The sequence below is a fragment of the Anser cygnoides genome, chromosome 1, assembly GCF_040182565.1.
Source record: "Anser cygnoides isolate HZ-2024a breed goose chromosome 1, Taihu_goose_T2T_genome, whole genome shotgun sequence".
NCBI classification, from domain to species: domain Eukaryota; kingdom Metazoa; phylum Chordata; class Aves; order Anseriformes; family Anatidae; genus Anser; species Anser cygnoides.
Window position 1 is genome coordinate 142687084 of NC_089873.1, and position 13177 is coordinate 142700260.

Consider the following 13177-nt stretch of genomic DNA (forward strand, 5'->3'; position numbering starts at 1 on the left):
GGCCGGAGGCTAAATACTGCTCTGCTCACACCAACCCCTTCCCCCAAAAAATAACGTGTCTGAAGAAAGAAAACAGCAGTACAACGTGTAATTTCTGCTCTCGCATCTGGAACTCCCGCTGGTGCTCAGGGAGTCAGTCCAGGCTCATAAGAGGTTGCTGTGGGAGCAAAAGAGGGGAAAAAAAACACAGGACTAGGCCATAGGAAGACAAGAAGGGTCTGTCGAACTGTAAGGGACACGAAGGGAGGGTTTGTTCATAGGTGCTGAGGCAAAAAAAAAGTGATGCTGCCAGGTCTGCATTGCTCTCATGTTTAGCCTTAACATAGAGATCTTTTAAATCCCACTGCGAGGCACCTTTCTGTCACTGCTGGCAAGCACAGTCTAGAAAGATGGGAGGGATTATTTCATGGTTTATACACTCTGGGTATGCCTTAACCACAACAGTGAGTAGCAATTATGACACAGGCCAGCTCGGAGGCATAACGTTATGCACAGAAACAGCCGTGGTGAGACACAGCGCTGTGTGTGAGGGGCTGGCACAGTGCTCTGTCAGCCACTTGCTGGGAGGGGCTGAAGTACAGGTCTGGGGTTAGGCCTTGGTTTGGGTCAGCGCAGTGCAGATGGCTGAATTTTTGGGGGTGCGTGAGCTGAGAGAAGCAGGGCTGACAGTCCAAGCCTGGTGTTCAGGCTTTGGGCCCGCTTTGGGCCCGCTACCTGGGCTTTGGGCCATGTTCAGCAAGGGGGAGGTGGGTCAGAGGCTTACAGCCCTGTCTGTAAGGATAAACACACAGCTCAGCGGCCTCCTGTATTGTTCAGGAGGGTCTGATGTGAGCTGAGGAGTGGGTGAAGTCTGTGTGATATGGTGAGATGGCTCAGGAAAACCATGCAAGCTCCTGCTTCTCTTCAGATTCCCTTCCCCTCCCCCAGTGCCTTCCTTCCCCTACAGCTCCTTTGCCTGCTGGTACAGGGACGAGAGAGACAGAAAAGGTGTTGGAGCAGGAGAAGAGCATACAAAGCACTCATAGATTAATAAGATTGCAGAAGAAATGTGTGCAACTCTTATCTTGAGAGTGGCTCTGAGGAGAAGGACTTGGGGGTGTTGGTTGACAGAAGCTCAACATGAGCCAGCAATGTGCGCTTGCAGCCCAGAAAGCCAACCGTATCCTGGGCCGCATCAAAAGCAGCGTGGCCAGCAGGGTGAGGGAGGTGATTGTCCCCCTCTGCTCCGCTCTTGTGAGACCCCACCTGGAGCCCTATGTTCAGGTCTGGGTCCCCCAGCACAAGAAGGACACGGAAGCATTAGAATGAGTCCAGAGAAGGGCCATGAAGATGGACAGAGGGCTGGAGGGGAAAACAGGCTGAGGGAGTTAGGGTTGTTCAGAAGAAAAGGCTCTGGGGAGACCTCACTGCAGCCTGCCAGTACCGAAAGGGGGCCTACAGGAAAGCTGGGGAGGGACTCTTTTTCAGGGGAGGTAGTGATGGGACAAGGGCTAATGGCTTTAATCTAAAAGATGTTAGATTTAGATTAGGTATTAAGAAGAAATTCTTCCCTACGAGGGTGGTGAGGCCCTGACACAGGCTGCCCAGAGAAGCTGTGGGTGCCCCATCCTTGGAGTTGTTCAAGGCCAGGCTGGATGGGGCTTTGGGCAGCCTGATCTGGTGGGAGGTGTCCCTGCCCATGGCAGGGGGTTGGAACAGGCCAATCTTTAAAGTCCTTTCCAACCCAACCCAAACCATCCCATGATTCTATGAAAAGCACTTTCAGTGAAGAACATCTTGACTGGACCTTGTTCTGGTGAGTTTTCCCACTCAGCCCCCAGGGCATGGTTGCACCAAGGAGGAACTAGGACAGCAGTCCCAGCTGCAAGAAGTACACTCCTGCTGGCATGGTGTGGACCCCCAGGTCTCTACCACCAGCCCTCCCATCCAGCTGGGACCACATCCAGCCCACAGCAGCATCAGTGCTACTTTTTGAAATCAAAGCATGCCAGGAAGTCCCTAGCATTTGTTCTCTTTTCATTTTCTTGTGAATACCTCTTTCACCGATGTGCTTTGACTAAGGTCAGTAGCTTCAGTGGAAGAGAGATGCCAACAGGAGTTTGCAGTTGGTGATGGAAAGGCAGAAGCCAGAGGACAGGCAGAAGAAGAAGCCAGCAGGCAATCTGAGCCCAGATCTTGGCCAGAACAGGTCCAGGCTGAGTGAGACTTGGAGGTATCTCTGACTCTCCTAAATACCAGGCAGCAACTTTTACTGCAGTGCCTAACTGACAACCCTACCACAGTCTGCTGTCATGTGATGCTCCTAGAGCTCAGAAGGGACCTCTCAACTTCCACCTTCCAGTGGTGGCTTAAAGGGGTTTTAGTATGATTAGCATCTATGTTTTGTGCATCTATACTTCCCTCACAGATAGCAGAAACATATTCTACTTAGTGAGGGTGCTGCAGGCAGATTTCTCTCTACCATCTGTTCTGCTTTGCTAGCTGTCTGGCTTTCTAAAGCTGTGGGCAGAAGAAACAGTGAAATTGCCTGTTGAATAGAAAAAAAAATGGCTACAAATATGCTTCTATCACATAACACAAACTTTGCTGCCAGCAGAAACAGCCTCTGCCATATCTCATTTATTTTGATGAAGACACGGAGTTAAGGCAAACAGTGGCATCTATCCAGCCGCCTTTGAGGTTGCCTGGCTGCATGGCTCACTTGGACCTCAGAAAGCCAGCCACAGCCCTTGTGTGCCTGTGATGGAGATGTCTCTTTTTCCTTGGTGGTACTAAGTCCTTCAGGCTTATATGGATGAAGGCTAATTATGGGGAATTGCAGGAGGAATCTAAGGGAGTGAATGACTGAGCCTGTACTCTGTGGTCTAATGAAGGTCTGTGAACAACAAAAAATAAAAAAATAAAAAAAAAAGAGAAAGACTGTGGGCCGGGAGGAAGAATCCTTTCTCTTTGTTTCTCTTTGTTCAGCTCCTGATGCCTGCCTCCCTTTGGTGCCTCTTAGTTCCTGCATATGAAGAGGGAAAAAGCCAACTGTAAGGCCACTTCCACATGACTTCTTCCAAAAATCTGCCTTTATTTTCCAGCATGCCTCTACCTGGGCCCTTAACAGACCAAGGTGCTAGAGTTCACCTTTAAACCTGCAACACAAGGGCTGGGAAGCACAGAAGGAAGCAAGGAGCACCTCCCAGGGAAGTGGTCAAGTCACTGTCCCTGGGGATGTTTAAGAAAAGGTTGGACGTGGTGCTTAGGGACATGGCTTAGTGGGTGACATTGGTGGTAGAAGGATGGTTGGACCAGATGATTTTGGACATCTTTTCCAACATTAATGATTCTATCCTCGTCCAAAAGAAAACGGAATGAGTAGTCCATCATACATCCATCAGCCAGCCTGTGAACATCCTTGTCAAACATGGTTGTGGATGCTGAAACTTCCCATGGGTTGAAAAAAGATAGCATCAAATTTATGGAGATCTGTTGAGGGCTCCAAAACACACAGACGTTGCATCTGGCTCAGGAAGTCTCTTCAGTGCTGCAGGATGGGAGATGAAGTGTTCGTATTGCCCAGTTCCCCCTGTTTGTTTGTTTTTTGGTGGTGGTAGTGATGGTTTTGTTTTGTTTTGTTTTGTTTTTGGCTGCTGCCAGAAGGAGGGCACTGGGCCAGACAGACCTTTATTCCAGTCCAGATTGGTGTTCTTCAGCTCCTTTTTGGTGCAGTGTACTGCATGGCTTTTGGGTCATCATCAGCCCTGTATGCAGAAGCCTGAGCTCATATCCTGTCTTCATGTAACATATACATACCTCAGGACATTTTCCTGTGATTTCAGCCAAAATTCATTGCTACTTCTCCAGTCCTCCACTTTTTCCCCTTCCTGCACACTTGGAGGACCAAGACCTTATACTCTGGTTAGAGACATCAAGCCAGAACACGGTGAAGCCTTGCATATGTGCTCATCCAGGAGGTGCATGCTACGATTTCCTACACCAGCACCACATCTGAAGCCAGACAGAGCTGAACTGCCTCCCTCCCAGCCCTAATCCCTCATCATGAAACTTCTTGTTACCTAAAAACAAATATCAAGGCTCAAAACCAAAAAACAAACAAACAAACAAAAAAAACAAATCAAGGCTCTGTACAAGCAAACTGGGGAGGGCTGAGGAAGGCTTTGCAGATGCAGCTCAGGAGTTAGCACAGCCCGGGGAATGTTCCCAACAGGCAGTTTATGTGCAGCCTCACATTTTGTCTGGGAAAGAGGGTTTAACACTATGGACACAGGCTGCTCTGTGCCAGGCAGGATCCGTGCCAGGGAACAATCTCACACACAGTTCAGGAGTAGAGGCACAGCCAAAAACTTCATGTCTTTCCCTGGATTCTTTCTCCCATCTAAAATGAATGGCTGCGAAGCAACAACATGTCCTTAGCTAATCCTGCCTGAGTCCTTTGCGTCCCTTTCTCCTCTAGATATGTTTGCACGTGCAGGAACTGTTCCCTGGTCTTTGCCCGAGCGGGTGCATGTCAGACGTGAGCCGTGCGCTCGTGTTCCAGGACTGACTCCAATCCCATACGTGCTTGCAAGCAAACTGACTCCCGAAGCAGGGACAGATGACTCAAGTGCAAACTCAGAAATATTTAACTCCTCAGTGCCAGCGGATTTTTCAGCCCTAAGCACAGCAGTAACCAAGCACTGAGCTAAAGGCAAGCCGGAATCAGCAGCTGGGTCTCTAAAGGGGGGTGGATTTCTCTGCTAATAAAAGAGGTACACCTAGGCTGTCTTGTAACTGGAAGAACACCAGCTCTTACCCATTCTTTAGTACATATCCCTGAGAAAGAATTGCCTGTTATTACCCATAAAGATAAAATCAAGAAGCCTGTGCACTGCAGTATTAACGTGTAATGACAATATTTGAGAAGGTCTAGCCAAAGCTGACACTTACGCAGAGTCAATTGCTGCAAAGTAAACAGGAAAATTACTTGCCTGAAAGCACCATCTGGTAAGGAGGCACCTCTGCGAAACAAGGAGCCCAAAATTTAGGCACAAAGCTGCTGAATGCAGTCTTGCAACTACCTACACAGCAAACAAAACAGCCAAATGTGTGACGAGAGGGAGGTACAGGGTTTTTTACAATTTGTTTTAGGAAAGTGTGATCGATTTGGTCCTCTTTAGCAAGAGAAAACATGCCAAAAATAATAGAAATGCTGAAACTGGACAAAAATAAAATGAAAAGAGAGAAAGAAGTAAAAAGACCTCCATGCACAATTAATTTGAGGAATTTGCTGATATGCCATGGCACAGAGGTCACAATGTTGCAGGGTTGAAGAGAGAACGGACAGTTTTTATGAATGCCATGACTGTCCAGCATTACTTGTTAAAGATTAGAGCCTCCCTCAAATTCTATACACCAAGAGAAAGAAAAAGCTTTTTGGGACATATATAAGCCTCTAATTGAGGAACTGGGGAGAAATATCTTGCCAGATTCTTTTCATTTTTCCCATTCAAGCATTTCTTGTACTTTTCGAGCGTCTGGTACTAGTAAGCATTGAGAAAGGACATCTGAATATCATCCAGTTCTCATGGAAGATGTACAGAGTCTCAGCTCTGATGCTGGGACTGGATGTCCTTATTTCTGAGCCTCGTGGTTACACCTGGTGTGGGAGCAGAGCACAAAGAGAGCTGATCCATAACAACAGGGAGTAAAAGAGCATAAAAACTTACTCCAAAGTAACTTCATTTCTTCCAGTGTGGACAAATGTCTCCACAATACAGTTAAGCTCTGGTGATGGCACACCTTAAGCACCCCAGCCTGGATGCTTCAGTATTTGCCATTCCCCTGGAGTTGTTCTGGTCACACCACAAACACGGAGCTTGAGGTTAGGGTGCTCCCCAACGTGTTCTCCTGCCCTCCAGACACAGCAGAGACCAAAGAAACAAAGAACTGAGAGGAGAGGGGAGCAGTCCGGGATGAAAAGACATGGCTCACTTGCTCAGTGAATTCTGCCTTTGGGTAAATAACTTTGATTTTCTTTTAATCGCTTTATTTGAATATCAGTCTCCACTGGCATACCTGAGCTGCAGAAACTAACTTGACTTTGGCAGCCTTGTTACCTGCTCTGCGTACCAAAGAACATCCCCACCGGTTTAACCAGCATTGCTACATGCTCCACATGCTGGTGGAGGCTCAGTCCCCATGCAGCCTCATGGTCTTCCCTGAGCACTGCAAAACATCCAGAGAGGGAATGGGGAAAACATACGGGGGCTGGCTAGGTGGCAACGTATGGCCTTGCGTCCTCCCGTCCAAGGAGAATGATTTCAGATTAAAGAAATAAAGCTGGCAGGGAGCATTTAGACATTTTCTGACACCGTGACTACTTAGGCACAGCAAGTCCATCAGCTAGAAACTGTCTTTGGTTAGCCAAAGGCAGCCAGCCAACGCTGTGAGGTGCCTCACACACCGGTATAAAACGTGAGGTATTTGCTCCAGAGCAGGGCAGAGCTCAGAGCCAGTTATCCTTCCTTTTACAGTGAAGGACACCAGATTACGTATTTCTCTCTGCTTCTTCTTTAAAAATGTTTTTCTTTCTCTGTCAGATCTGCTGTGGCAGGTTATGAGGTGTCCTGCTGAGTGAACCTGCTCTCTGTTACAGAGTGCAGCTTGGACCAAAAGCCCAGCAACTGCTGAGCCAGCAAAACTTTCTGGGGTGCTTGGTTTATTTCTTACCTTTTACATCTTCTCTCCCTTGAAAAGAAAAAACAGAAAGGTAAGGAAGAACAAGGGCTAGTGACAAGCAGGGGATGGGAATCACAGAAAAGAGCATGACAGTCACGAGTGGTGGGTCTCCTACGTGCTCCGTGGGTTGAACCGAGGGTGAGAGGATTTCATGCACAGTTGATGTGAATGAGTTGCTGGGCTGAAGGGGCTGCGCAGAGTTGTCTCCCTTTGCTGCTATGATTAAGAAAAAGGTTACGCTCTTGGGCACTGGCAGTATGCCATCCTCGAGTCTGAATGGAAACCAGGAGTATAATTTGAAAAGAATTTTTGACATAATGCTTCCAGCATGCTGCCTGCCTCTTTTAATTGCCCTTATCTTGAACTATCCAGCCTCAGCTGAGACTATGGCATACTTTCCCGGGACTAACTGGTGACTGCAGTGACATGCCTACCCGTAACTCTGCTGAGGATCTCTGCAGAGACAGGTCCGTGTTCAATACCAGGATGCCTTAGAGGAATTTGTTGGAAGGCTGCTTTACTGTGCCTGCACACTGGTAACTTCCTTCTGCTGGCTAATCATTAAAGGTGCAGGGCAAAAGTTTCGGCTCTCCCTCTGAATATACTGGAGAGGGGAATGGGGACCAGAACCATTTCCTTGACTTAATCTGCAGTAAGTCTATGGCCCAGTAAGTCTTGTCTATGTATACTGGCCCAGCCCTCAGGAACACCTTCTGGTCCAGCTTCTCTTCAAAATCCAGGTCCTTTCAGGAGCCAGGCTCCAACATGGATTTTGCCTCAAAAGAGAAGCAAATATGTATTAGAAGAAAAGCTTAATCATCATTTAAAAAGGAGGACATTTCTTCTGTAGACACAATTTCCCAAACGTAGCAGGTAAGGCCAAAGCCCACGTATGGCAGAACAGAGCTACAGAAGCTGTCAGCAAGTGATACTCATCTCCATTTAGAAACAACACATCCCTACCATGTAATGTAAATGTGATTAGAAACACGTCTGTCTTTCAGCTGTGTGTACTATACACATTCATGAAATGAACTCAGGAAAGTGCTGGCATGGATTCATGCATTTCTTTTTTTCTTCCCCCACAGACACAGGACCTTAGATTTTTTTGGTCCAGATTACTCATTTTTATAATTCCATGGCTGAGTAGTAAACAGCTTCCAGCGAGTACTCAGCTTTCCAAATCTAAGTGCTGCTGGACAGAACCTAGTTATTTTGGGTTCCTGCTTTGATGAAGCAGAAAACACTGCAAACAGAGTAACACACCACTTAGGTTTACATGCTCCAGGAACGGCATCACTCTAAGGCTCATGGAAACGGGCTTGATACTGTACCTACCTTTTTACATTGTCTAGCTAAGGATATGCAGAAGGAAATAAAAATCTTAGTAAGATTTACAATCTTTATGCAGTGATTTTACTTCCAGTGATCTCAAAGCTGAGGTTTGCAAGTATCTGGATAACAGAAGGGAAGCTAGGTCAGTCATCTTTCCCTACATCCTTCCTTTGCCTTCCTCTGGTGACAAGAGGAATGCTGTTACCTGGTTTATCAAATCAGCTCAAGCAGCATTTACATGTGTGCTCCAACACACACTTGCCACTTATTTTAAGTAAGTGTTCCAATGACTGACGTTTGCTTGACCATCTAGTGAATACAGGCACAAAGGCAGCACGAATAAGGCTGAAGTCAATCTGCGAAGAAAAAAAACACTAATATCTACAAGTCAACTCAGACAGGTTTTGCTTGGCTAGCACCAAGAAGTTGGGACATGCTTTCCAGAAACTTGCTTTGCTTTCTCACAAGTGCACTCTGGTGCTGCTGCCCAAGGAGCCTAGCCCATGTGCCAGGGCCCTTCATGGGGTACACCCAGCCGCACCTACTGACCTGCGGTGGAACCTCATCTAAACGTTGCAGCACCATAGAGCCATTTTCTTTCACTGGATTTTGTCAATACAGTGTTTTGAGCCCTGAATTATAACCATACTTTTTAGCATTTATTCCATGGGACCAGATATGGTACATTTCATACAAACGTAGTGGGTGGCATCCCTGCCCATGGCAAGGGGGTTGAAACTAGATGATCTTTAAGGTCCTTTCCAACACAAGCCGTTCTATGATCCTATGGTTCTATGATTTAGGGCTAAAAACCCATTTCTTATCTGAGCAGCTACAAAACAAGAAGCCAGCCCTGTGACCTCTCCCCTTCTTTGTCACATCCCAGTGCTGCTGTGAAATGTTCATCTCCTTTTCAGCAGCCACAGGGACTGGTGTCACTTTCCTCATCTCCACACCACATGCCTCCGGTCTTTCTTGCAGCTAAAAGCCAGAGGTGCTGGAGAGTCAGTGGCACATTATGAAAATGGAAAGCACTTCATATCCAGTTTGTGGCATCTCACATTTTTGCAACTGCATGAGATGAGATTTATAATACAAACTTTTACACGGGTAGCCACCCCTGCCAAGTTTCTCCCTCCAGAAACACAAAGTGATCAAGTTCTTCCATAAACTCACATGCTTATAAATTCAATCTGTTTTATTCCAAATATCACATAAATTAAATACATTTCCCATGAATATTGCAAATATACATGAAATGAACATCGCAATTTTTAAAAAAAGTTTTGGCTTTGCTTATGCAACAAGAAGTGCCAAATGTGGTTAGAACATGAACTTCTCCGGTATTTACTAGATACAAAAAGGTGCAGATTAATAATTTATATTTATACATATGTACACACTCCATTTCATAACTAGCTTTAAAACAGTAAAAAAATGGTTTCAAGTTTATCTACATTAAACATACTCATTTAAATCTGGTCAGAAGCCCCAGATAAGAGTTGATACAATCATTTCACAACTGCAAAATTAAGGCGCTACCAAAATACCAGTTCCACTAGTGTAAAATGTAATTGGAATAGAGAGTGTACAGCTTTCTATTTATCAATTTAAAAGTGGACTGGAGAACAAGGAAAAAGGAGCAGTAAGAAACATGACAAGATCTACAGGTTAGAAGTACAAAGAGATCTCGATGACTATCAAATGAACATATTAAAATACAGTAGATAAAAGGCCTCAGTGGCAAACAATTAGTATGCTTCTGAAAGACAAAAAAAGGTTAAAATATATATAATTTTGTAGCTTGAAGCTTTACAGGTGAACAACAGGTGTAGAGGTAGAGGGATTTTTTTTTGTTGTTGGCCTCTTTATGATGTATAAAGAAGGGCCACATTCACCACAGTGAAAAGACTCATCATATACCCCAGCATCCTTGCTTGGACAGCAAGCAAGAAAAGTGTAATGAGCTAGAAAGGCAACAAATCCTGTCTATCTCTTCCAGGAGCTCAGCTCCATGCTTCCACATGTACCCTGGTGACAAGTTACACCAAAGCGCGGAACGGCCGTAACGCGGACACTCCCCCCTGCCAAGAGAGGAACGAGATAGCTAGCTGGTCCAGTGAGGTACTACTGGATGCTGTAGAGACTATATGGCAGAGATAATTTGGTAACAAAGAAATGGATACTCTCCCTCAGAAAGCGAGTACCACAGGGTAGTGGTGATTTTCTTGTTTTCTTAAAGCTTTGCTATTTGATCAGCATTCAATGTTTTGGAAGAAATGTCAGCTTTGGGCTGCTAATATGATTATTTGCATCCATACACAGACAATTCCAAAGTTGTATCAGTTATCCAAAACATCAGCCACTGACATACTCAAAAACTGCTTTAAACCTTGACTAAAAAAAAATCCCTCTACAGTTCAGCTTTCTCATTGATATCTATCACTTCATTAATTATGCACGCCTTCATGAACACAGTAATGTCACTTTTCATGTAAAAAGTCTTTACACATTACAGAACAGCAGTAAACAACCTCTTTTGTTCTGTAGGGTTTCTTCTCAGAAGTACCTCAACAGTAGGTATCTTGAAAAATCACTTTTGCAAAGAAGAATATTCACATTAGTTACTGAGGCAAAGCCAAGAAGACACTAACTAGCACCTTGATTTTTTTTTTTTTCTTAAACGCACTCCTAAAAGCAAAATTAAGCACATGTAAGATCAGGGACCAGCAATATACAAATACCATCAGTGTCCCTTGCAGCCAAACTATTAACACTCAAAACTAGGCCACACACAGGAAGGAACGAGATGAGTGAATCTAGAAGAAATACGCAGCATGGAAAGGGATGGGAAGAACAGGAAGTTGAACAGAAAGGATTGCAAGATCAGACAGTCCATCTTCTGGTCTGAGAATTAGTTTGTAAAACCACCCTTCGGTAGCTGAACTGACAGTGGGCTGAAGACCTACTGAATTCTGACATTTCCTCCCTCATGCACAGAGCAATTCTCTGAAAATTACTTTATATTTCAATGCTTTCTCTTCAGCATCTTCAAATCCTGGAGGAAATGCACTCAACTTGAATTTTAGTATTTTGGCGATGGTAGCAGAACTTGCAGAAGGCTACTGTAGAGGTTATTACATCATTGGTTGTAAGTTATGCACTTCACAATTCAGAGAATATACTTACAAATTATTTAAATAGAAAAGGCGTGTTCAAGGTAGAGGCAGTTACAGTACATTCAGGGTATGTTACAGAAACCATTTGTGGTAGCCACTTGCTGAAAGGAAAAAAACTCTGTATTTTTGTTTCCCAGACCACACAGGTTATAACTACAATACCCAAAGAGAACAGGTAATTATTTAATTACTGCAGTTGAATGCAGTCTTCTTTCAGAACTCATGTGCAAATTGAAAAAAAAAGTTTAAATACATCTTCATTGACAAATAAGGACAAAAGAACTAAAAAAGAAACCAGGCACTTTGACCATTTAGGTAAACAGCCATTTCATCTTACCAGACTTCTGCACATGAACAAGTCTTTAAATTGGTCTTGCTACGCTTGCAGCACATTGAGATTCAAGTCAACTTCTTTCCGGTTGGTAGTAACAATCCTACTTATAGGAAACTATGCCAATTGAATTGGTAACACTGTTAGTTATTTCATTGGCAATTGAGCAAACGTTGATCATTTGACTGACAAGCGATCAATTCCATAGCTATGAAAATTAAGATACTAACAAAACACTATATAAAAATCAAGAACACAAATGAATGTTAACACCTGACTTGAGCTTGCATTGAGACTTGCCTTTATAGTGTTCGGTTTGCGCCTCCTTTCACGGTGTTATTGTGTACTGATTTCCATCACATACAGCAACTGGTACTAAACTACAATACTTTTGGTTTGAAACACGTTCAACAGAGATCATTCCAACGTAACATGAGGTTGGCATGACACCGCAGGCAAATGGGAGATGTGTTTTATCCTCGTCAGTCCCACTTGCAGAACACATTTGAAGAAAACTGCAGTCTGCCTTCCTAGTACTTGGAGTGAAATCATTATTTCACAGCAGCGTTCATCATACTTTAGGGAGCTGGTTTGATTTGAATTTAGTGATAAGACCAGCTAGGATTACTTTGATTTTTTTTTTTTCCAAATAAACCAAAGTACACCTTTCCAGGCATTTGTACATACTAAATCCGCTACAACACATAAATCACAACACAAGGGATTACCTAAGGCTACTGAATAGTATACTTATTCAGTAGCTATTATTCGTTCAGATAAACATCCTCAGATGCCTTGACCACAAACGGCTTAGTTTTTTTTTTCCTCACAGACTGCTATTTCATGAAAAAGAGAGATGTGGGTGTACGACAGACTGCCTACCAGTTCACTAACAGAGCATACTGCTCGTTATAGTCCTCATGCATACTTCCACCAGGAAGCACAGCTCCTCTTCTGTTCACTACCTTCAGGAAAGTCAAGGAAACACCGCTTCAATCCACTGTCGAGCTTCCTTTTCCTACTAAGTGGAAATCCAAAGCACACGCAGGCCAATGGTGCTACTCTAATACTTAACTCTCTTACAGGCTAGAAATATTAACTCTATCATAGCACTTTGAAGCAATTATCCACATCTATCATCTACGTTCTAACTGTAGCACAGCTTTGTAGAGGCTCAGATTTCACCAGGACAACAGGAGAGAGTGCAAGGTTTGGTGAATACCCAGGATAACAAACCAATGCAACTGATGGATGCCGGACACAGTCAGAAAGGGCTGTTCATTTTTGAAAGAATCTTTGAAAAACAAAAAACAACCCCTCCCCTTTTGTCCCCCCCCAAACAACCTGTCATGAGATGTTTTCAGTGCCCACTCACAACTGAAGTCCATGTTATCTGGGTCTTTTGCGAGTCACAAATATCAATACGCGTCTGATGGCGATAAGACGATCTTTAAGGGAAGTCATAGCCAATATCGCCAGCTGAGCTCTGTTTTCCAGAGGCAACACTGCCAAGAGCCACCAGTACCACGCAGGACCACTGGGGTTGCTCTGTAAAAGAACGGAAAGACATTCAATCATGTATTCAGCAACACTGCCTGATAAAGGCCAC

General features: G+C 44.5%; 1 protein-coding gene across 1 annotated transcript in view; it reads right to left on the bottom strand.

Moving 5' to 3' along the window:
- Nucleotides 1-3604: 3604 nt before the first annotated feature.
- LONRF2 (LON peptidase N-terminal domain and ring finger 2) overlaps nt 3605-13177 on the bottom strand; it is a 40291-nt gene continuing 30718 nt past the window's right edge. Inside the window, exon 12 of the mRNA XM_066984099.1 lies at nt 3605-13116. Coding sequence (XP_066840200.1) covers nt 12958-13116 — 159 coding nt within the window. The 3' untranslated portion in view covers nt 3605-12957. The remainder of the gene's footprint in view (nt 13117-13177) is intronic.